Source organism: Oncorhynchus kisutch, unplaced genomic scaffold, assembly GCF_002021735.2.
Source record: "Oncorhynchus kisutch isolate 150728-3 unplaced genomic scaffold, Okis_V2 Okis06b-Okis10b_hom, whole genome shotgun sequence".
NCBI lineage: Eukaryota > Metazoa > Chordata > Actinopteri > Salmoniformes > Salmonidae > Oncorhynchus > Oncorhynchus kisutch.
The window spans coordinates 21,118,353-21,139,876 of record NW_022261983.1 but is presented as its reverse complement, the minus strand read 5'-3'; the positions used below and the strand labels follow the sequence as shown (position 1 = coordinate 21,139,876).

Genomic DNA, 21,524 nt, shown 5'->3' with positions numbered 1-21,524 from the left:
CTCTGTCTCTAGACATATATAGGTAGTATCCTGGTCAACATGTACCTCTCTGTCTCTAGACATATATAGGTAGTATCCTGGTCAACGTGTATCTCTCTGTCTCTAGTCATATATAGGAAGTATCCTGGTCTCAGTGAACCCTCTAGACATATATAGGTAGTATCCTGGTCAACATGTACCTCTCTGTCTCTAGACATATATAGGTAGTATCCTGGTCAACGTGTATCTCTCTGTCTCTAGACATATATAGGAAGTATCCTGGTCTCAGTGAACCCTCTAGACATATATAGGTAGTATCCTGGTCAACATGTACCTCTCTGTCTCTAGACATATATAGGTAGTATCCTGGTCAACGTGTATCTCTCTGTCTCTAGACATATATAGGTAGTATCCTGGTCTCGGTGAACCCCTATAGGATGGTCAACATGTATCTCTCTGTCTCTAGACATATATAGGTAGTATCATGGTCAACATGTATCTCTCTGTCTCTAGACATATATAGGTAGTATCCTGGTCTCGGTGAACCCTCTAGACATATATAGGTAGTATCCTGGTCAACATGTACCTCTCTGTCTCTAGACATATATAGGTAGTATCCTGGTCTCGGTGAACCCCTATAGGATGTTCAACGTGTATCTCTCTGTCTCTAGACATATATAGGTAGTATCCTGGTCTCAGTGAACCCTCTAGACATATATAGGTAGTATCCTGGTCAACATGTACCTCTCTGTCTCTAGACATATATAGGTAGTATCCTGGTCTCGGTGAACCCTCTAGACATATATAGGTAGTATCCTGGTCTCAGTGAACCCTCTAGACATATATAGGTAGTATCCTGGTCTCAGTGAACCCTCTAGACATATATAGGTAGTATCATGGTCAACATGTATCTCTCTGTCTCTAGACATATATAGGTAGTATCCTGGTCTCAGTGAACCCTCTAGACATATATAGGTAGTATCATGGTCAACATGTATCTCTCTGTCTCTAGACATATATAGGTAGTATCATGGTCAACATGTACCTCTCTGTCTCTAGACATATATAGGTAGTATCCTGGTCAACATGTATCTCTCTGTCTCTAGATATATATAGGTAGTATCATGGTCAACATGTATCTCTCTGTCTCTAGACATATATAGGTAGTATCCTGGTCTCGGTGAACCCCTATAGGATGTTCAACGTGTATCTCTCTGTCTCTAGACATATATAGGTAGTATCCTGGTCTCAGTGAACCCTCTAGACATATATAGGTAGTATCCTGGTCAACATGTACCTCTCTGTCTCTAGACATATATAGGTAGTATCCTGGTCTCGGTGAACCCTCTAGACATATATAGGTAGTATCCTGGTCTCAGTGAACCCTCTAGACATATATAGGTAGTATCCTGGTCTCAGTGAACCCTCTAGACATATATAGGTAGTATCATGGTCAACATGTATCTCTCTGTCTCTAGACATATATAGGTAGTATCCTGGTCTCAGTGAACCCTCTAGACATATATAGGTAGTATCATGGTCAACATGTATCTCTCTGTCTCTAGACATATATAGGTAGTATCATGGTCAACATGTACCTCTCTGTCTCTAGACATATATAGGTAGTATCCTGGTCAACATGTATCTCTCTGTCTCTAGATATATATAGGTAGTATCATGGTCAACATGTATCTCTCTGTCTCTAGACATATATAGGTAGTATCATGGTCAACATGTATCTGTCTGTCTCTAGACATATATAGGTAGTATCCTGGTCAACGTGTATCTCTCTGTCTCTAGACATATATAGGTAGTATCCTGGTCAACATGTATCTCTCTGTCTCTAGACATATATAGGTAGTATCCTGGTCTCGGTGAACCCCTATAGGATGTTCAACATGTACGGAACTGACATGGTGCTGAAGCACAAGGGAACCGCTCTGGGAGAGAACCCTCCGTAAGAACACTTCCTGTTCCTGTGTTGTTGTGATGCGTGTCTGTCTGTTAGAAGTGTATGTGTGTGTGTGTGTGTTTTGTGTCTATGTGTGTATGTGTTAATGCAATGTGTCGTGTGTGTGTGTTGTTGGTGTATTGTGTGTATTAGTGGTGTGTTATTGGTGTATTGTGTTTGTTGTTGGTGTATTGTGTGTTATTGGTGTATTATTGGTGTGTTATTGGTGTATTGTGTGTGTTATTGGTGTATTGTGTGTGTTATTGGTGTATTGTGTGTGTTATTGGTGTATTGTGTGTTATTGGTGTATTGTGTGTTATTGGTGTATTGTGTGTTATTGGTGTATTATTGGTGTATTGTGTGTATTATTGGTGTTATTGGTGTACTGTGTGTATTATTGGTGTATTGTGTGTTATTGGTGTATGTTGTGTATTATTGGTGTATTGTGTGTTATTGGTGTGTTATTGGTGTATTGTGTGTATTATTGGTGTATTGTGTGTATTATTGGTGTGTTATTGGTGTATTGTGTGTTATTGGTGTATTGTGTGTATTATTGGTGTATTGTGTGTTATTGGTGTGTTATTGGTGTATTGTGTGTTATTGGTGTATTGTGTGTATTATTGGTGTATTGTGTGTATTATTGGTGTGTTATTGGTGTATTGTGTGTATTATTGGTGTATTGTGTGTTATTGGTGTTATTGGTGTACTGTGTGTATTATTGGTGTATTGTGTGTTATTGGTGTATGTTGTGTATTATTGGTGTATTGTGTTTGTTTTTGGTGTATTGTGTGTGTTGTGTGTATTATTGGTGTATTGTGTGTGTTATTGGTGTATTGTGTATTATTGGTGTCTTATTGGTGTATTGTGTGTTATTGGTGTATTGTGTGTATTATTGGTGTATTGTGTGTATTATTGGTGTATTGTGTGTGTTATCGGTGTATTGTGTGTGTTATTGGTGTATTGTGTGTTATTGGTGTATTGTGTGTATTATTGGTGTATTATTGGTGTATTGTGTGTTATTGGTGTGTAGTGTGTGTTATTGGTGTATTGTGTGTGTTATTGGTGTATTGTGTGTGTTATTGGTGTATTGTGTGTGTTATCGGTGTATTGTGTGTGTTATTGGTGTATTGTGTGTATTATTGGTGTCTTATTGGTGTATTGTGTGTTATTGGTGTATTGTGTGTTATTGGTGTATTGTGTGTATTATTGGTGTATTATTGGTGTATTGTGTGTTATTGGTGTGTAGTGTGTATTATTGGTGTATTGTGTGTATTATTGGTGTATTATTGGTGTATTGTGTGTTATTGGTGTACTGTGTGTATTATTGGTGTATTGTGTGTATTATTGGTGTACTGTGTGTATTATTGGTGTATTGTGTGTATTATTGGTGTATTGTGTGTATTATTGGTGTATTGTGTGTATTATCGGTGTATTGTGTGTATTATTGGTGTATTGTGTGTATTATTGGTGTATTGTGTGTATTATTGGTGTATTGTGTGTATTATTGGTGTATTGTGTGTATTATTGGTGTATTGTGTATTATTGGTGTATTGTGTGTTATTGGTGTATTGTGTATTATTGGTGTATTGTGTGTATTATCGGTGTATTGTGTGTATTATTGGTGTATTGTGTGTTATTGGTGTATTGTGTGTATTATTGGTGTATTGTGTATTATTGGTGTATTGTGTGTTATTGGTGTATTGTGTGTATTATTTGTGTATTGTGTGTATTATTTGTGTATTGTGTGTATTATTGGTGTATTGTGTGTTATTGGTGTATTGTGTGTATTATTGGTGTATTGTGTGTTATTGGTGTATTGTGTATTATTGGTGTACTGTGTGTATTATTGGTGTATTGTGTGTATTATTGGTGTATTGTGTGTATTATTGGTGTATTGTGTATTATTGGTGTATTGTGTGTTATTGGTGTACTGTGTGTATTATTGGTGTACTGTGTGTATTATTGGTGTACTGTGTGTATTATTGGTATACTGTGTGTATTATTGGTGTATTGTGTGTATTATTGGTGTATTGTGTATTATTGGTGTATTGTGTGTTATTGGTGTACTGTGTGTATTATTGGTGTACTGTGTGTATAATTGGTGTACTGTGTGTATTATTGGTGTACTGTGTGTATTATTGGTGTACTGTGTGTATTATTGGTATACTGTGTGTATTATTGGTGTATTGTGTGTATTATTGGTGTATTGTGTGTATTATTGGTGTATTGTGTGTATTATTGGTGTACTGTGTGTATTATTGGTGTATTGTGTATTATTGGTGTATTGTGTGTATTATTGGTGTATTGTGTGTATTATTGGTGTATTGTGTGTATTATTGGTGTACTGTGTGTATTATTGGTGTATTGTGTATTATTGGTGTATTGTGTATTATCGGTGTATTGTGTGTATTATTGGTGTATTGTGTGTATTATTGGTGTATTGTGTGTATTATTGGTGTACTGTGTGTATTATTGGTGTATTGTGTATTATCGGTGTATTGTGTGTATTATTGGTGTATTGTGTGTATTATTGGTGTATTGTGTGTATTATTGGTGTATTGGTGTATTATTGGTGTATGTGTGTGTATTGGTGTATTGTGTGTATTATTGGTGTATTGTGTGTTATTGGTGTACTGTGTGTATTATTGGTGTATTGTGTGTATTATTGGTGTATTGTGTGTATTATTGGTGTACTGTGTGTATTATTGGTGTACTGTGTGTATTATTGGTGTACTGTGTATATTGGTGTACTGTGTGTATTATTGGTGTATTGTGTATTATCGTGTACTGTGTGTATTATTGGTGTATTGTGTATTATTGGTGTATTGTGTGTTATTGGTGTATTGTGTGTATTATTGGTGTATTGTGTGTATTATTGGTGTATTGTGTGTATTATCGGTGTATTGTCTGTATTATTGGTGTATTGTGTGTATTATTGGTGTATTGTGTGTTATTGGTGTACTGTGTGTATTATTGGTGTATTGTGTGTATTATTGGTGTACTGTGTGTATTATTGGTGTATTGGTGTGTTATTGGTGTACTGTGTTATTATTGGTGTATTGTGTGTATTATTGGTGTATTGTGTATTATTGGTGTATTGTGTGTATTATTGGTGTATTGTGTATTATTGGTGTATTGTGTATTATTGGTGTATTGTGTGTATTATTGGTGTATTGTGTGTATTATTGGTGTATTGTGTGTATTATTGGTGTATTGTGTGTGTTATTGGTGTACTGTGTGTATTATTGGTGTATTGTTTATTATTGGTGTATTGTGTGTATTATTGGTGTACTGTGTGTATTATTGGTGTACTTTGTGTATTATCGGTGTACTGTGTATTATCGGTGTACTGTGTGTATTATTGGTGTATTGTGTGTATTATTGGTGTTTTGTGTGTATTATTGGTGTATTGTGTGTATTATTGGTGTATTGTGTGTATTATTGGTGTATTGTGTGTGTTATTGGTGTATTGTGTGTATTATTGGTGTATTGTGTGTATTATTGGTGTACTGTGTGTATTATTGGTGTATTGTGTGTATTATTGGTGTATTGTGTGTATTATTGGTGTATTGTGTGTATTATTGGTGTATTGTGTGTATTATTGGTGTATTGTGTGTATTATTGGTGTATTGTGTGTATTATTGGTGTATTGTGTGCTAAATGATGTGTTATTCATGCTAATGTTTTATCTTTGTGTTCATTCTGTGGTCCTCCTCAGACACCTGTTTGCCATAGCAAACGTCTCCTACACCAAAATGATGGATGCCAAACAGAACCAGGTTATTATAATCAGGTGACTACACAACACAGCTGCTTCCTCCTGATACGTGTTCTGAAGGAACCCCCCCCCTCCCCATCTGGGACACTCTAGCTGTGTTCTGAGGAACCCCCCCCCCCCTGTCTGGGACACTCTAGCTGTGTTCTGACGGACCCCCCCTGTCTGGGACACTCTAGCTGTGTTCTGACAGACCCCCCCCCCCCCCACGTCTGGGACACTAGCTGTGTTCTGAAGGAACCCCCCCTCCCCATCTGGGACACTCTAGCTGTGTTCTGACAGACCCCCCCCCCCCCCCCCCGTCTGGGACACTCTAGCTGTGTTCTGAAGGAACCCCCCCCCTGTCTGGGACACTCTAGCTGTGTTCTGACGGAGACATCTGTAAGGAAAGACCAGCCATGTCTGTGCCGGTATCATAACATGTCTCAGAGGGAGTGTGAAGTGGCCCAGTGAGCACATTGCAGCGTTACGTTTCAGCTCTCCGTCTCTGGTTAACTGAAAACCTCCCCGTTACCGTCACCCTACACCGAGCACACAGGTCCACTCTGGACTGGATCATAATGATGGTGTTTAGTGGTAAGCTGTTGGCAGGGGAGGTTAGGAAAGGCTTGTTGTTTTTTGACCTTCATTTTGACAGGGAAGTCATTCTGAGACCAGGGTATCTTTTCCAGATGAGCCCTGCAGAAACACATCCAACACATACCAAATCAAATGAAACAGACAGGTTTATCTGAACGACCCAGGTGGACCAGAACGTCTCAGACAGCTCTTTAACTTGTTCCCCATAAAGGGCTCCAAAACAACTAAAATTAGCTTTACCCAACTCTGTGGAGACCGAAGGGGCCTCCAGTGTTATCTAAGCTTGAGACCAGGGTTGGTCATTTGGAAGTCTAAATTGAATTAATGATGATAGATACATAGGAAGTTTCTGCCTGAATGATTTGTAAATAAACACAAGAGAATGCTGCTCTTTCCTTACATACAAAAAGGCCCAACCCACTTTTTAATACAAAACACAATGGTGAGTTCTAGAACCATCACCAGTAATAAACCTCAGGGAACAATGGTGAGTTCTAGAACCATCACCAGTAATAAACCTAAGGGAACAATGGTTAGTTCTAGAACCATCACCAGTAATAAACCTAAGGGAACAATGGTGAGTTCTAGAACCATCACCGGTAATAAATCTAAGGGAACAATGGTGAGTTCTAGAACCATCACCAGTAATAAACCTAAAGGAACAATGGTGAGTTCTAGAGCCATCACCGGTAATAAATCTAAGGGAACAATGGTGAGTTCTAGAACCATCACCAGTAATAAACCTAAGGGAACAATGGTGAGTTCTAGAACCATCACCGGTAATAAACCTCAGGGCCCAATGGTGAGTTCTAGAACCATCACCTGCAATAAACCTAAGGGCCCAATGGTGAGTTCTAGAACCATCACCGGTAATAAACCTAAGGGCCCAATGGTGAGTTGTAGAACCATCACCGGCAATAAACCTAAGGGCCCAATGGTGAGTTCTAGAACCATCACCGGCAATAAACCTAAGGGCCCAATGGTGAGTTCTAGAACCATCGCCGGCAATAAACCTAAGGGCCCAATGGTGAGTTCTAGAACCATCACCGGTAATAAACCTAAGGGCCCAATGGTGAGTTCTAGAACCATCACCGGTAATAAACCTAAGGGAACAATGGTGAGTTCTAGAACCATCACCGGTAATAAACCTAAGGGAACAATGGTGAGTTCTAGAACCATCACCAGTAATAAACCTAAGGGAACAATGGTGAGTTCTAGAACCATCACCGGTAATAAACCTAAGGGCCCAATGGTGAGTTCTAGAACCATCACCTGCAATAAACCTCAGGGCCCAATGGTGAGTTCTAGAACCATCACCGGTAATAAACCTAAGGGAACAATGGTGAGTTCTAGAACCATCACCGGTAATAAACCTAAGGGCCCAATGGTGAGTTGTAGAACCATCACCGGCAATAAACCTAAGGGCCCAATGGTGAGTTCTAGAACCATCACCGGTAATAAACCTAAGGGCCCAATGGTGAGTTCTAGAACCATCACCTGCAATAAACCTCAGGGCCCAATGGTGAGTTCTAGAACCATCACCGGTAATAAACCTAAGGGAACAATGATGAGTTCTAGAACAATCAGCGGTAATAAACCTAAGGGAACAATGGTGAGTTCTAGAACAATCAGCGGTAATAAACCTAAGGGAACAATGGTGAGTTCTAGAACCATCACCGGTAATAAACTTCAGGGCCCAATAGTGAGTTCTAGAACCATCACCGGTAATAAACCTAAGGGCCCAATGGTGAGTTCTAGAACCATCACCGGTAATAAACCTAAGGGAACAATGGTGAGTTCTAGAACCATCACCGGTAATAAACCTAAGGGCCCAATGGTGAGTTCTAGAACCATCACCGGCAATAAACCTAAGGGCCCAATGGTGAGTTCTAGAACCATCACCGGTAATAAACCTAAGGGAACAATGGTGAGTTCTAGAACCATCACCAGTAATAAACCTAAGGGAACAATGGTGAGTTCTAGAACCATCACCAGTAATAAACCTAAGGGAACAATGGTGAGTTCTAGAACCATCACCGGTAATAAACCTAAGGGCCCAATGGTGAGTTCTAGAACCATCACCGGTAATAAACCTAAGGGAACAATGGTGAGTTCTAGAACCATCACCGGTAATAAACCTAAGGGCCCAATGGTGAGTTCTAGAACCATCACCGGTAATAAACCTAAGGGCCCAATGGTGAGTTCTAGAACCATCACCGGTAATAAACCTAAGGGCACAGTGGAAAACAGCATCTAGGGGTTTAAGTATAGTGCTGCGTGCATATAGATAATATCCCCAGAATCTAAAATAGACATAAAAGTGTCCTGGATAATTCCTTCCTATTAACAAAAGTCAGACATGCTTTGTTTCTGTAAAAGAAACCAACCTTGACCAACTTCTTTACTGAAAAAAAGCATGCGTCTTGTTTTGCTTGTACTTAGCACTAAGTTCAGATCCAGTAGTGACCTGTGTGTTGGCGGTGTTTTAGTGTTTATATAGACATTCAGTTCTGTGTGTGTTTCAGTGGGGAGAGTGGATCAGGGAAGACTGAGGCCACTAAACTGCTGCTGCGTTACCTAGCAGCAATACACCACAAACACAACGTTACACAACAGGTAAACACACACACACTCACACACACTTCTGTATCCTAACCTTGTCTTCCTGTGTCTGACTCCCTGTGTCTCTGTGCTGCTCAGATTAAGGTAGCTGGTTTCTGCATGCCTCTCTGTCTGTCAGTGTTCAGTAAAGCTTGGTTTGTGTCCCAATTACCATACTATCATTCCATTCTATTACCATACTATCATTCCATTCTATTACCATACTATCATTCCATTCTATTACCATACTATCATATTCCATTCTATTACCATACTATCATATTGTATTCTATTACCATACTATCATATTCCATTCTATTACCATACTATCATATTGTATTCTATTACCATACTATCATATTCCATTCTATTACCATACTATCATATTGTATTCTATTACCATACTATCATATTCCATTCTATTACCATACTATCATATTGTATTCTATTACCATACTATCATATTTCATTCTATTACCATACTATCATTCCATTCTATTACCATACTATCAAATTCCATTATATTACCATACTATCATATTCCATTCTATTACCATACTATCATATTGTATTCTATTACCATACTATCGTTCCATTATATTACCATACTATCATTCCATTCTATTACCATACTATCATTCCATTATATTACCATACTATAATATTCCATTCTATTACCATACTATCATATTGTATTCTATTACCATACTATCGTTCCATTATATTACCATACTATCATTCCATTCTATTACCATACTATCATTCCATTCTATTACCATACTATCATTCCATTCTATTACCATACTATCATTCCATTATATTACTATACTATCATTCCATTCTATTACCATACTATCATTCCTTTCTATTACCATACTATCATTCCATTCTATTACCATACTATCATTCTATTACCATACTATCATTCCATTCTATTACCATACTATCATTCCATTATATTACCATACTATCATATTCCATTCTATTACCATACTATCATTCCATTCTATTACCATACTATCATTCCATTCTATTACCATACTATCATTCCATTATATTACCATACTATCATATTCCATTCTATTACCATACTATCATTCCATTCTATTACCATACTATCATATTGTATTCTATTACCATACTATCATTCCATTCTATTACCATACTATCATTCCATTATATTACCATACTATCATATTCCATTCTATTACCATACTATCATTCCATTCTATTACCATACTATCATATTCCATTCTATTACCATACTATCATATTGTATTCTATTACCATACTATCGTTCCATTATATTACCATACTATCATTCCATTCTATTACCATACTATCATATTGTATTCTATTACCATACTATCATATTGTATTCTATTACCATACTATCGTTCCATTCTATTACCATACTATCATTCCATTCTATTACCATACTATCATTCCATTCTATTACCATACTATCATTCCATTATATTACTATACTATCATTCCTTTCTATTACCGTAATATCATTCCATTCTATTACCATACTATCATATTGTATTCTATTACCATACTATCATTCCATTCTATTACCATACTATCATTCCATTCTATTACCATACTATCATTCCATTCTATTACCATACTATCATTCCATTCTATTACCATATTATCATTCCATTCTATTACCATACTATCATTCCATTCTATTACCATACTATCATTCCATTCTATTACCATACTATCATATTGTATTCTATTACCATACTATCATTCCATTCTATTACCGTAATATCATTCCATTCTATTACCATACTATCATATTGTATTCTATTACCATACTATCATTCCATTCTATTACCATACTATCATTCCATTCTAATACCATACTATCATTCCATTCTATTACCATACTATCATATTGTATTCTATTACCATACTATCATTCCATTCTATTACCATACTATCATTCCATTCTATTACCATACTATCATTCCATTCTATTACCATACTATCATTCCATTCTATTACCATACTATCATTCCATTCTATTACCATACTATCATTCCATTCTATTACCATACTATCATTCCATTCTATTACCATACTATCATTCCATTCTATTACCATACTATCATATTGTATTCTATTACCATAAAATCATTCCATTCTATTACCATAGAGTAGCTAGCTCCACTGTCTACATGTTCTACCTGCTGTGTTCTGTAGAGTAGCTAGCTGTCTACATGTTCTACCTGCTGTGTTCTGTAGAGTAGCTAGCTGTCTACATGTTCTACCTGCTGTGTTCTGTAGAGTAGCTAGCTGTCTACATGTTCTACCTGCTGTGTTCTGTAGAGTAGCTAGCTGTCTACATGTTCTACCTGCTGTGTTCTGTAGAGTAGCTAGCTGTCTACATGTTCTACCTGCTGTGTTCTGTAGAGTAGCTAGCTGTCTACATGTTCTACCTGCTGTGTTCTGTAGAGTAGCTAGCTGTCTACATGTTCTACCTGCTGTGTTCTGTAGAGTAGCTAGCTGTCTACATGTTCTACCTGCTGTGTTCTGTAGAGTAGCTAGCTGTCTACATGTTCTACCTGCTGTGTTCTGTAGAGTAGCTAGCTGTCTACATGTTCTACCTGCTGTGTTCTGTAGAGTAGCTAGCTGTCTACATGTTCTACCTGCTGTGTTCTGTAGAGTAGCTAGCTGTCTACATGTTCTACCTGCTGTGTTCTGTAGAGTAGCTAGCTCCACTGTCTACATGTTCTACCTGCTGTGTTCTGTAGAGTAGCTAGCTGTCTACATGTTCTACCTGCTGTGTTCTGTAGAGTAGCTAGCTGTCTACATGTTCTACCTGCTGTGTTCTGTAGAGTAGCTAGCTGTCTGCATGTTCTACCTGCTGTGTTCTGTAGAGTAGCTAGCTGTCTACATGTTCTACCTGCTGTGTTCTGTAGAGTAGCTAGCTGTCTACATGTTCTACCTGCTGTGTTCTGTAGAGTAGCTAGCTGTCTACATGTTCTACCTGCTGTGTTCTGTAGAGTAGCTAGCTCCACTGTCGACATGTTCTACCTGCTGTGTTCTGTAGAGTAGCTAGCTCCACTGTCTACATGTTCTACCTGCTGTGTTCTGTAGAGTAGCTAGCTCCACTGTCTACATGTTCTACCTGCTGTGTTCTGTAGAGTAGCTAGCTGTCTACATGTTCTACCTGCTGTGTTCTGTAGAGTAGCTAGCTCCACTGTCGACATGTTCTACCTGCTGTGTTCTGTAGAGTAGCTAGCTCCACTGTCGACATGTTCTACCTGCTGTGTTCTGTAGAGTAGCTAGCTGTCTACATGTTCTACCTGCTGTGTTCTGTAGAGTAGCTAGCTGTCTACATGTTCTACCTGCTGTGTTCTGTAGAGTAGCTAGCTGTCTGCATGTTCTACCTGCTGTGTTCTGTAGAGTAGCTAGCTCCACTGTCTACATGTTCTACCTGCTGTGTTCTGTAGAGTAGCTAGCTCCACTGTCGACATGTTCTACCTGCTGTGTTCTGTAGAGTAGCTAGCTCCACTGTCTACATGTTCTACCTGCTGTGTTCTGTAGAGTAGCTAGCTCCACTGTCTACATGTTCTACCTGCTGTGTTCTGTAGAGTAGCTAGCTGTCTACATGTTCTACCTGCTGTGTTCTGTAGAGTAGCTAGCTGTCTACATGTTCTACCTGCTGTGTTCTGTAGAGTAGCTAGCTGTCTACATGTTCTACCTGCTGTGTTCTGTAGAGTAGCTAGCTGTCTACATGTTCTACCTGCTGTGTTCTGTAGAGTAGCTAGCTGTCTACATGTTCTACCTGCTGTATTCTGTAGAGTAGCTAGCTGTCTACATGTTCTACCTGCTGTGTTCTGTAGAGTAGCTAGCTGTCTACATGTTCTACCTGCTGTGTTCTGTAGAGTAGCTAGCTGTCTACATGTTCTACCTGCTGTGTTCTGTAGAGTAGCTAGCTGTCTACATGTTCTACCTGCTGTGTTCTGTAGAGTAGCTAGCTGTCTACATGTTCTCCCTGCTGTGTTCTGTAGAGTAGCTAGCTGTCTACATGTTCTACCTGCTGTGTTCTGTAGAGTAGCTAGCTCCACTGTCTACATGTTCTACCTGCTGTGTTCTCTAGAGTAGCTAGCTCCACTGTTTACATGTCTACCTGCTGTGTTCTGTAGAGTAGCTAGCTGTCTACATGTTCTACCTGCTGTGTTCTGTAGAGTAGCTAGCTCCACTGTCTACATGTTCTACCTGCTGTGTTCTGTAGAGTAGCTAGCTGTCTACATGTTCTACCTGCTGTGTTCTGTAGAGTAGCTAGCTGTCTACATGTTCTACCTGCTGTGTTCTGTAGAGTAGCTAGCTGTCTACATGTTCTACCTGCTGTGTTCTGTAGAGTAGCTAGCTGTCTACATGTTCTACCTGCTGTGTTCTGTAGAGTAGCTAGCTGTCTACATGTTCTACCTGCTGTGTTCTGTAGAGTAGCTAGCTGTCTACATGTTCTACCTGCTGTGTTCTGTAGAGTAGCTAGCTGTCTACATGTTCTACCTGCTGTGTTCTGTAGAGTAGCTAGCTGTCTGCATGTTCTACCTGCTGTGTTCTGTAGAGTAGCTAGCTGTCTACATGTTCTACCTGCTGTGTTCTGTAGAGTAGCTAGCTGTCTACATGTTCTACCTGCTGTGTTCTGTAGAGTAGCTAGCTGTCTACATGTTCTACCTGCTGTGTTCTGTAGAGTAGCTAGCTGTCTACATGTTCTACCTGCTGTGTTCTGTAGAGTAGCTAGCTGTCTACATGTTCTACCTGCTGTGTTCTGTAGAGTAGCTAGCTGTCTACATGTTCTACCTGCTGTGTTCTGTAGAGTAGCTAGCTGTCTACATGTTCTACCTGCTGTGTTCTGTAGAGTAGCTAGCTGTCTACATGTTCTACCTGCTGTGTTCTGTAGAGTAGCTAGCTGTCTACATGTTCTACCTGCTGTGTTCTGTAGAGTAGCTAGCTGTCTACATGTTCTACCTGCTGTGTTCTGTAGAGTAGCTAGCTGTCTGCATGTTCTACCTGCTGTGTTCTGTAGAGTAGCTAGCTCCACTGGACTTGTTCTACATGATGGTATTTTCATTCTGATGTTTTATCTCTGAATACGTTGCCAGATTCTTGAGGCAGCTCCTCTTCTAGAATCCTTTGGAAATGCCAAAACAGTTCGCAACGACAACTCCAGTCGCTTCGGGAAATACGTGGAGATCTATCTGGAGGAGTGAGTATGATCTGGTATATATTGATCTATCTGGAGGAGTGAGTATGATCTGGTATATATTGATCTATCTGGAGGAGTGAGTATGATCTGGTATATATTGATCTATCTGGAGGAGTGAGTACTATCTGGCATACATTGATCTATCTGGAGGAGTGAGTATGATCTGGTTTATATTGATCTATCTGGAACAGTGAATATGATCTGGTATATATAGATCTATCTGGAACAGTGAGTATGATCTGGTATAAAAACATCTATCTGGAACAGTGAGTATGATCAATAACTCTATCCTCTGGTCTATAACGGCTATCCTCTGGTCTATAACGGCTATCCTCTGGTCTATAACCTCTATCCTCTGGTCTATAACCGCTATCCTCTGGTCTATAACCTCTATCCTCTGGTCTATAACCTCTATCCTCTGGTCTATAACCTCTATCTTCTGGTCTATAACCTCTATCCTCTGGTCTATAACCTCTATCCTCTGGTCTATAACCTCTATCCTCTGGTCTATAACCTCGATCCTCTGGTCTATAACCTCTATCCTCTGGTCTATAACCTCTATCCTCTGGTCTATAACCTCTATCCTCTGGTCTATATCCTCTATCCTCTGGTCTATAACCTCTATCCTCTGGTCTATAACCTCTATCCTCTGGTCTATAACCTCTATCCTCTGGTCTATAACCTCTATCCTCTGGTCTATAACCTCTATCCTCTGGTCTATAACCTATTTCCTCTGGTCTATATCCTCTATCCTCTGGTCTATATCCTCTATCCTCTGGTCTATAACTTCTATCCTCTGGTCTATAACCTCTATCCTCTGGTCTATAACCTCTATCCTCTGGTCTATAACCTCTATCCTCTGGTCTCTATCCTCTGGTCTATAACCTCTATCCTCTGGTCTATAACCTCTATCTATAACCTCTATCCTCTGGTCTATAACCTCTATCCTCTGGTCTATAACCTCTATCCTCTGGTCTATAACCTCTATCCTCTGGTCTATATCCTCTATCCTCTGGTCTATAACCTCTATCCTCTGGTCTATAACCTCTATCCTCTGGTCTATAACCTCTATCCTCTGGTCTATAACCTCTATCCTCTGGGCTATATCCTCTATCCTCTGGTCTATAACCTATATCTATATGTGTGTGTGTTAACTCTAGGGGTGTGTGTTAACTCTAGGGGTGTGTGTGTTAACTCTAGGGATGTGTGTGTTAACTCTAGGGGTGTGTGTGTGTTAACTCTAGGGGTGTGTGTGTGTGTTAACTCTAGGGGGGTGTGTGTTAACTCTAGGGGGGGTGTGTGTGTGTTAACTCTAGGGGTGTGTGTGTTAACTCTAGGGGTGTGTGTGTTAACTCTAGGGATGTGTGTGTTAACTCTAGGGGTGTGTGTGTGTTAACTCTAGGGGTGTGTGTGTGGTTAACTCTAGGTGTGTGTGTTAACTCTAGGGGGGGTGTGTGTGTGTTAACTCTAGGGGTGTGTGTGTGTTAACTCTAGGGGTGTGTGTGTGTTAACTCTAGGGGTGTGTGTGTTAACTCTAGGGGGGGGGGGTGTGTGTTAACTCTAGGGGTGTGTGTGTTAACTCTAGGTGTGTGTGTGTGTGTGTTAACTCTAGGGGTGTGTGTGTGTGTTAACTCTAGGGGGTGTGTGTGTTAACTCTAGGGGGGGGTTAACTGTAGGGGTGTGTGTGTGTGTGTGTGTTAACTCTAGGGGTGTGTGTGTGTTAACTCTAGGGGTGTGTGTGTTAACTCTAGGGGGGGTGTTTGTTTACTCTAGGGGGGGGGGTGTGTTAACTCTAGGGGTGTGTGTTAACTGTAGGGGTGTGTGTGTTAACTGTAGGGGGTGTGTGTGTTAACTGTAGGGGTGTGTGTTAACTCTAGGGGTGTGTGTGTTAACTCTAGGGGTGTGTGTGTTAACTGTAGGGGTGTGTGTGTTAACTCTAGGGTGTGTGTTAACTGTAGGGGTGTGTGTGTTAACTGTAGGGGTGTGTGTGTTAACTCTAGGGGTGTGTGTTAACTGTAGGGGTGTGTGTGTTAACTGTAGGGGTGTGTGTATTAACTGTAGGGGTGTGTGTGTTAACTGTAGGGGTGTGTGTTAACTGTAGGGGTGTGTGTGTTAACTCTAGGGGTGTGTGTTAACTCTAGGGGTGTGTGTGTTAACTGTAGGGGGGGGGTGTGTTAACTGTAGGGGGGTGTGTGTTAACTCTAGGGGGGGTGTTTGTTAACTCTAGGGGGGAGGTGTTAACTCTAGGGGGGGTGTTTGTTAACTCTAGGGGTGTGTGTGTTAACTGTAGGGGTGTGTGTGTGTGTTAACTGTAGGGGTGTGTGTGTGTGTTAACTGTAGGGGTGTGTGTGTGTTAACTGTAGGGGTGTGTGTGTGTTAACTGTAGGGGTGTGTGTGTTAACTCTAAGGGGGGTGTGTGTGTTAACTGTAGGGGTGTGTGTGTTAACTCTATGGGGGTGTGTGTTAACTCTAGGGGGGGTGTTTGTTAACTCTAGGGGGTGTATGTGTGTTAACTGTAGGGGTGTGTGTGTTAATCTAGGGGGGGTGTTTGTTAACTCTAGGGGGGGTGTTTGTTAACTCTAGGGGGGGTGTGTGTTAACTGTAGGGGGTGTGTGTTAACTGTAGGGGGGGGTGTGTGTTAACTCTAGGGGGAGTGTTTGTTAACTCTAGGGGGGTGTGTGTGTTAACTCTAGGGGGGGTGTTTGTTAACTCTAGGGGGGTGTGTGTGTTAACTCTAGGGGGGGTGTTTGTTAACTCTAGGGGTGTGTGTTAACTCTAGGTGTGTGTGTGTTAACTCTAGGGGTGTGTGTGTTAACTGTAGGGGTGTGTGTGTTAACTGTAGGGGTGTGTGTGTTAACTGTAGGGGGTGTGTTAACTCTAGGGGGGGGTGTTAACTCTAGGGGGGGTGTGTGTGTTAACTGTAGGGGTGTGTGTGTTAACTCTAGGGGTGTGTGTTAACTGTAGGGGGGGGTGAGTTAACTCTAGGGGGGGGTGTTGTTAACTCTAGGGGTGTGTGTTAACTCTAGGGGTGTGTGTTAACTCTAGGGGTGTGTTTGTTAACTCTAGGGGTGTGTGTGTTAACTCTAGGGGTGTGTGTATTAACTCTAGGGGTGTGTGTGTGTGCTAACTCTAGGGGGGGGGGGTGTTAACTCTAGGGGTGTGTGTTTGTTAACTCTAGGGGTGTGTGTTTGTTAACTCTAGGGTGTGTGTGTGTGTTAACTGTAGCGGGGGGTGTGTGTTAACTCTAGGGGTGTGTGTTTGTTAACTCTAGGGGTGTGTGTGTGTGTGTTAACTCTAGGGGTGTGTGTGTTAACTCTAGGGGTGTGTGTTAACTGTAGGGGTGTGTGTGTTAACTGTAGGGGGGTGTGTGTTAACTCTAGGGGTGTGTGTTAACTGTAGGGGTGTGTGTGTTAACTGTAGGGTGTGTGTGTTAACTGTAGGGGTGTGTGTGTTAACTGTAGGGGTGTGTGTTAACTGTAGGGGGTGTGGTGTGTTAACTCTAGGGTGTGTGCTAACTCTAGGGGTGTGTGTGTTAACTGTAGGGGGGGGTGTGTGTTAACTGTAGGGGGGGTGTTTGTTAACTCCAGGGGGGGGTGTGTTAACTGTAGGGGGGGTGTGTGTTAACTCTAAGGGGAGTGTTTGTTAACTCTAGGGGGGTGTGTGTGTTAACTCTAGGGGGGGTGTTTGTTAACTCTAGGGGTGTGTGTTAACTCTAGGTGTGTGTGTGTTAACTCTAGGGGTGTGTGTGTTAACTGTAGGGGTGTGTGTGTTAACTGTAAGGGGTGTGTGTGTTAACTGTAGGGGGGTGTGTTAACTCTAGGGGGGGTGTTAACTCTAGGGGGGGGGTGTGTGTTAACTGTAGGGGTGTGTGTGTTAACTCTAGGGTGTGTGTTAACTCTAGGGGTGTGTGTGTTAACTGTAGGGGGGGGGTGTTGTTAACTCTAGGGGGGGGGGTGTTTGTTAACTCTAGGGGTGTGTGTTAACTCTAGGGGTGTGTGTTAACTCTAGGGTGTGTTTGTTAACTCTAGGGGTGTGTGTGTTAACTCTAGGGGTGTGTGTTTGTTAACTCTAGTGGTGTGTGTTTGTTAACTCTAGTGGTGTGTGTTTGTTAACTCTAGGGGTGTGTGTGTGTGTGTTAACTCTAGGGGTGTGTGTGTTAAACTGTAGGGGGGGGTGTTAACTCTAGGGGTGTGTGTATTAACTCTAGGGGGTGTGGTGTGTGTGCTAACTCTAGGGGGGGGGGGGGTGGTTAACTCTAGGGGTGTGTGTTTGTTAACTCTAGGGGTGTGTGTTTGTTAACTCTAGGGTGTGTGTGTGTGTTAACTGTAGCGGGGGGTGTGTGTTAACTCTAGGGGTGTGTGTTTGTTAACTCTAGGGGTGTGTGTGTGTGTTAACTCTAGGGGTGTGTGTGTTAACTCTAGGGGTGTGTGTTAACTGTAGGGGTGTGTGTGTTAACTGTAGGGGTGTGTGTGTTAACTCTAGGGGTGGTGTGTTAACTGTAGGGGGGTGTGTGTTAACTGTAGGGGTGTGTGTGTTAACTGTAGGGGTGTGTGTGTTAACTGTAGGGGTGTGTGTGTTAACTGTAGGGGGGGGTGTTAACTGTAGGGGTGTGTGTGTTAACTCTAGGGGTGTGTGCTAACTCTAGGAGTGTGTGTGTTAACTGTAGGGGGGGGGTGTGTTAACTGTAGGGGGGGTGTGTGTTAACTCTAGGGGGGGTGTTTGTTAACTCTAGGGGGGGGTGTTAACTCTAGGGGGGGTGTTTGTTAACTCTAGGGGTGTGTGTGTTAACTGTAGGGGTGTGTGTGTTAACTGTAGGGGTGTGTGTGTGTGTGTTAACTGTAGGGGTGTGTGTGTGTGTTAACTGTAGGGGTGTGTGTGTTAACTCTAGGGGGGGTGTGTGTGTTAACTGTAGGGGTGTGTGTGTTAACTCTATGGGGGTGTGTGTTAACTCTAGGGGGGGGTGTTTGTTAACTCTAGGGGGGGTGTGTGTGTTAACTGTAGGGGTGTGTGTGTTAACTCTAGGGGGGGTGTTTGTTAACTCTAGGGGGGGTGTGTGTTAACTGTAGGGGGGGTGTGTGTGTTAACTCTAGGGGGAGTGTTTGTTAACTCTAGGGGGTGTGTGTGTTTAACTCTAGGGGGGTGTTTTGTTAACTCTAGGGGGGGGTGTGTGTTAACTCTAGGGGGGGTGTTTGTTAACTCTAGGGGTGTGTGTTAACTCTAGGTGTGTGTGTGTTAACTCTAGGGGTGTGTGTGTTAACTGTAGGGGTGTGTGTGTTAACTGTAGGGGTGTGTGTGTTAACTGTAGGGGGGTGTGTTAACTCTAGGGGGGGTGTTAACTCTAGGGGGGGTGTGTGGTGTTAACTGTAGGGTGTGTGTGTTAACTCTAGGGGGTGTGTGTTAACTCTAGGGGGGGGGGGGTTGTTAACTCTAGGGGGGGGGTGTTTTGTTAACTCTAGGGGGTGTGTGTTAACTCTAGGGGTGTGTGTTAACTCTAAGGGGTGTGTTTTGTTAACTCTAGGGGGTGTGTGTGTAACTCTAGGGGTGTGTGTTTGTTAACTCTAGTGGTGTGTGTTTGTTAACTCTAGTGGTGTGTGTTTGTTAACTCTAGGGGTGTGTGTGTGTGTGTTAACCTAGGGGTGTGTGTGTTAACTGTAGGGGGGGGGTGTTAACATCTAGGGTGGTGTTATTAACTCTAGGGGTGTGTGTGTGTGCTAACTCTAGGGGGGGGGTGTTAACTCTAGGGGTGTGTGTTTGTTAACTCTAGGGGTGTGTGTTTTGTTAACTCTAGGGGTGTGTGTGTGTGTTAACTGTAGCGGGGGGTGTGTGTTAACTCTAGGGGTGTGTGTTGTTAAACTCTAGGGGTGTGTGTGTGTGTTAACTCTAGGGGTGTGTGTGTTAACTCTAGGGGTGTGTGTGTGTAACTCTATGGGGGGGTGTGTTAACTCTAGGGGTGTGTGTTAACTCTAGGGGTGTGTGTTAACTCTAGGGGTGTGTTTGTTAACTCTAGGGGTGTGTGTGTTAACTCTAGGGGTGTGTGTTGTTAACTCTAGTGGTGTGTGTTTGTTAACTCTAGTGGTGTGTGTTTGTTAACTCTAGGGGTGTGTGTGTGTGTGTTAACTCTAGGGGTGTGTGTGTTAACTGTAGGGGGGGTGTTAACTCTAGGGGTGTGTGTATTAACTCTAGGGGGTGTGTTGTGTGCTAACTCTAGGGGGGGGGGGGGGGGTGTTAACTCTAGGGGTGTGTGTTTGTTAACTCTAGGGGTGTGTGTTGTTAACTCTAGGGGGTGTGTGTGTGTTAACTGTAGGGGGGGTGTGTGTTAACTCTAGGGGTGGTGTGTGTTGTTAACTCTAGGGGTGTGTGTGTGTGTTAACTCTAGGGGTGTGTGTGTTAACTCTAGGGGTGTGTGTTAACTGTAGGGGTGTGTGTGTTAACTGTAGGGGTGTGTGTGTTAACTCTAGGGGTGTGTGTTAACTGTAGGGGGGTGTGTGTTAACTGTAGGGGTGTGTGTGTTAACTGTAGGGGTGGTGTGTGTGTTAACTGTAGGGGTGTGTGTGTTAACTGTAGGGGGGGGTGGTTAAACTGTAGGGGTGTGTGTGTTAACTCTAGGGGTGTGTGCTAACTCTAGGAGTGTGTGTGTTAACTGTAGGGGGGGGGTGTGTTAACTGTAGGGGGGTGTGTGGTAAACTCTAGGGGGGGTGTGTTGGTACTCTAGGGGGGGGTGTAACTCTAGGGGGGTGTTTGTTACTCTAGGGGTGTGTGTGTTAACTGTAGGGGTGTGTGTGTTAACTGTAGGGTTGTTGTGTGGTGTTACTGTAGGGGTGTGTGTGTGTGTTAACTGTAGGGGTGTGTGTTAACTCTAGGGGGGGTGTGTGTGTTAACTGTAGGGGTGTGTGTGTTAACTCTATGGGGGTGTGTGTTAATCTAGGGGGGGTGTTTTGTAACTCTAGGGGGGGTGTGTGTGTTAACTGTAGGGGTGTGTGTGTTAACTCTAGGGGGGTGTTTTGTTAACTCGAGGGGGGGTGTGTTAACTGTAGGGGGGGTGTGTGTGGTAACTCTAGGGGGAGTGTTTGTTAACTCTAGGGGGGGTGTGGGTGTTACTCTAGGGGGGGTGTTTGTTAACTCTAGGGGGGGGTTGTGTTAATCTATGGGGGTGGTTTGTTAACTCTAGGGTGTGTGTGTAACTCTAGGTGTGTGTGTGTTAACTCTAGGGGTTGTGTGTGTTAACTGTAGGGGTGTGTGTGTTAACTGTAGGGGTTGTGTGGTTAAACTGGGGGGGGTGTGTGTTAACTCTAGGGGGGGTGTTAACTCTAGGGGGGGTGTGTGTGTTAACTGTAGGGGTGTGTGTGTTAACTCTAGGGGTGTGTGTTAACTCTAGGGGGGGGGGTGTTAACTCTAGGGGGGGGGTT

At 42.1% G+C, this 21,524-nt stretch overlaps 1 protein-coding gene across 1 annotated transcript in view; it reads left to right on the top strand.

Annotated features, from left to right (window-relative positions):
• LOC109886807 (unconventional myosin-XV-like) overlaps positions 1-21,524 on the top strand; it is a 202,711-nt gene that overhangs the window by 16,929 nt on the left and 164,258 nt on the right. The window contains exons 4-7 of the mRNA XM_031813775.1: positions 1,827-1,936; positions 5,649-5,723; positions 8,810-8,900; positions 14,015-14,118. Coding sequence (XP_031669635.1) covers positions 1,827-1,936; positions 5,649-5,723; positions 8,810-8,900; positions 14,015-14,118 — 380 coding nt within the window. The remainder of the gene's footprint in view (positions 1-1,826; positions 1,937-5,648; positions 5,724-8,809; positions 8,901-14,014; positions 14,119-21,524) is intronic.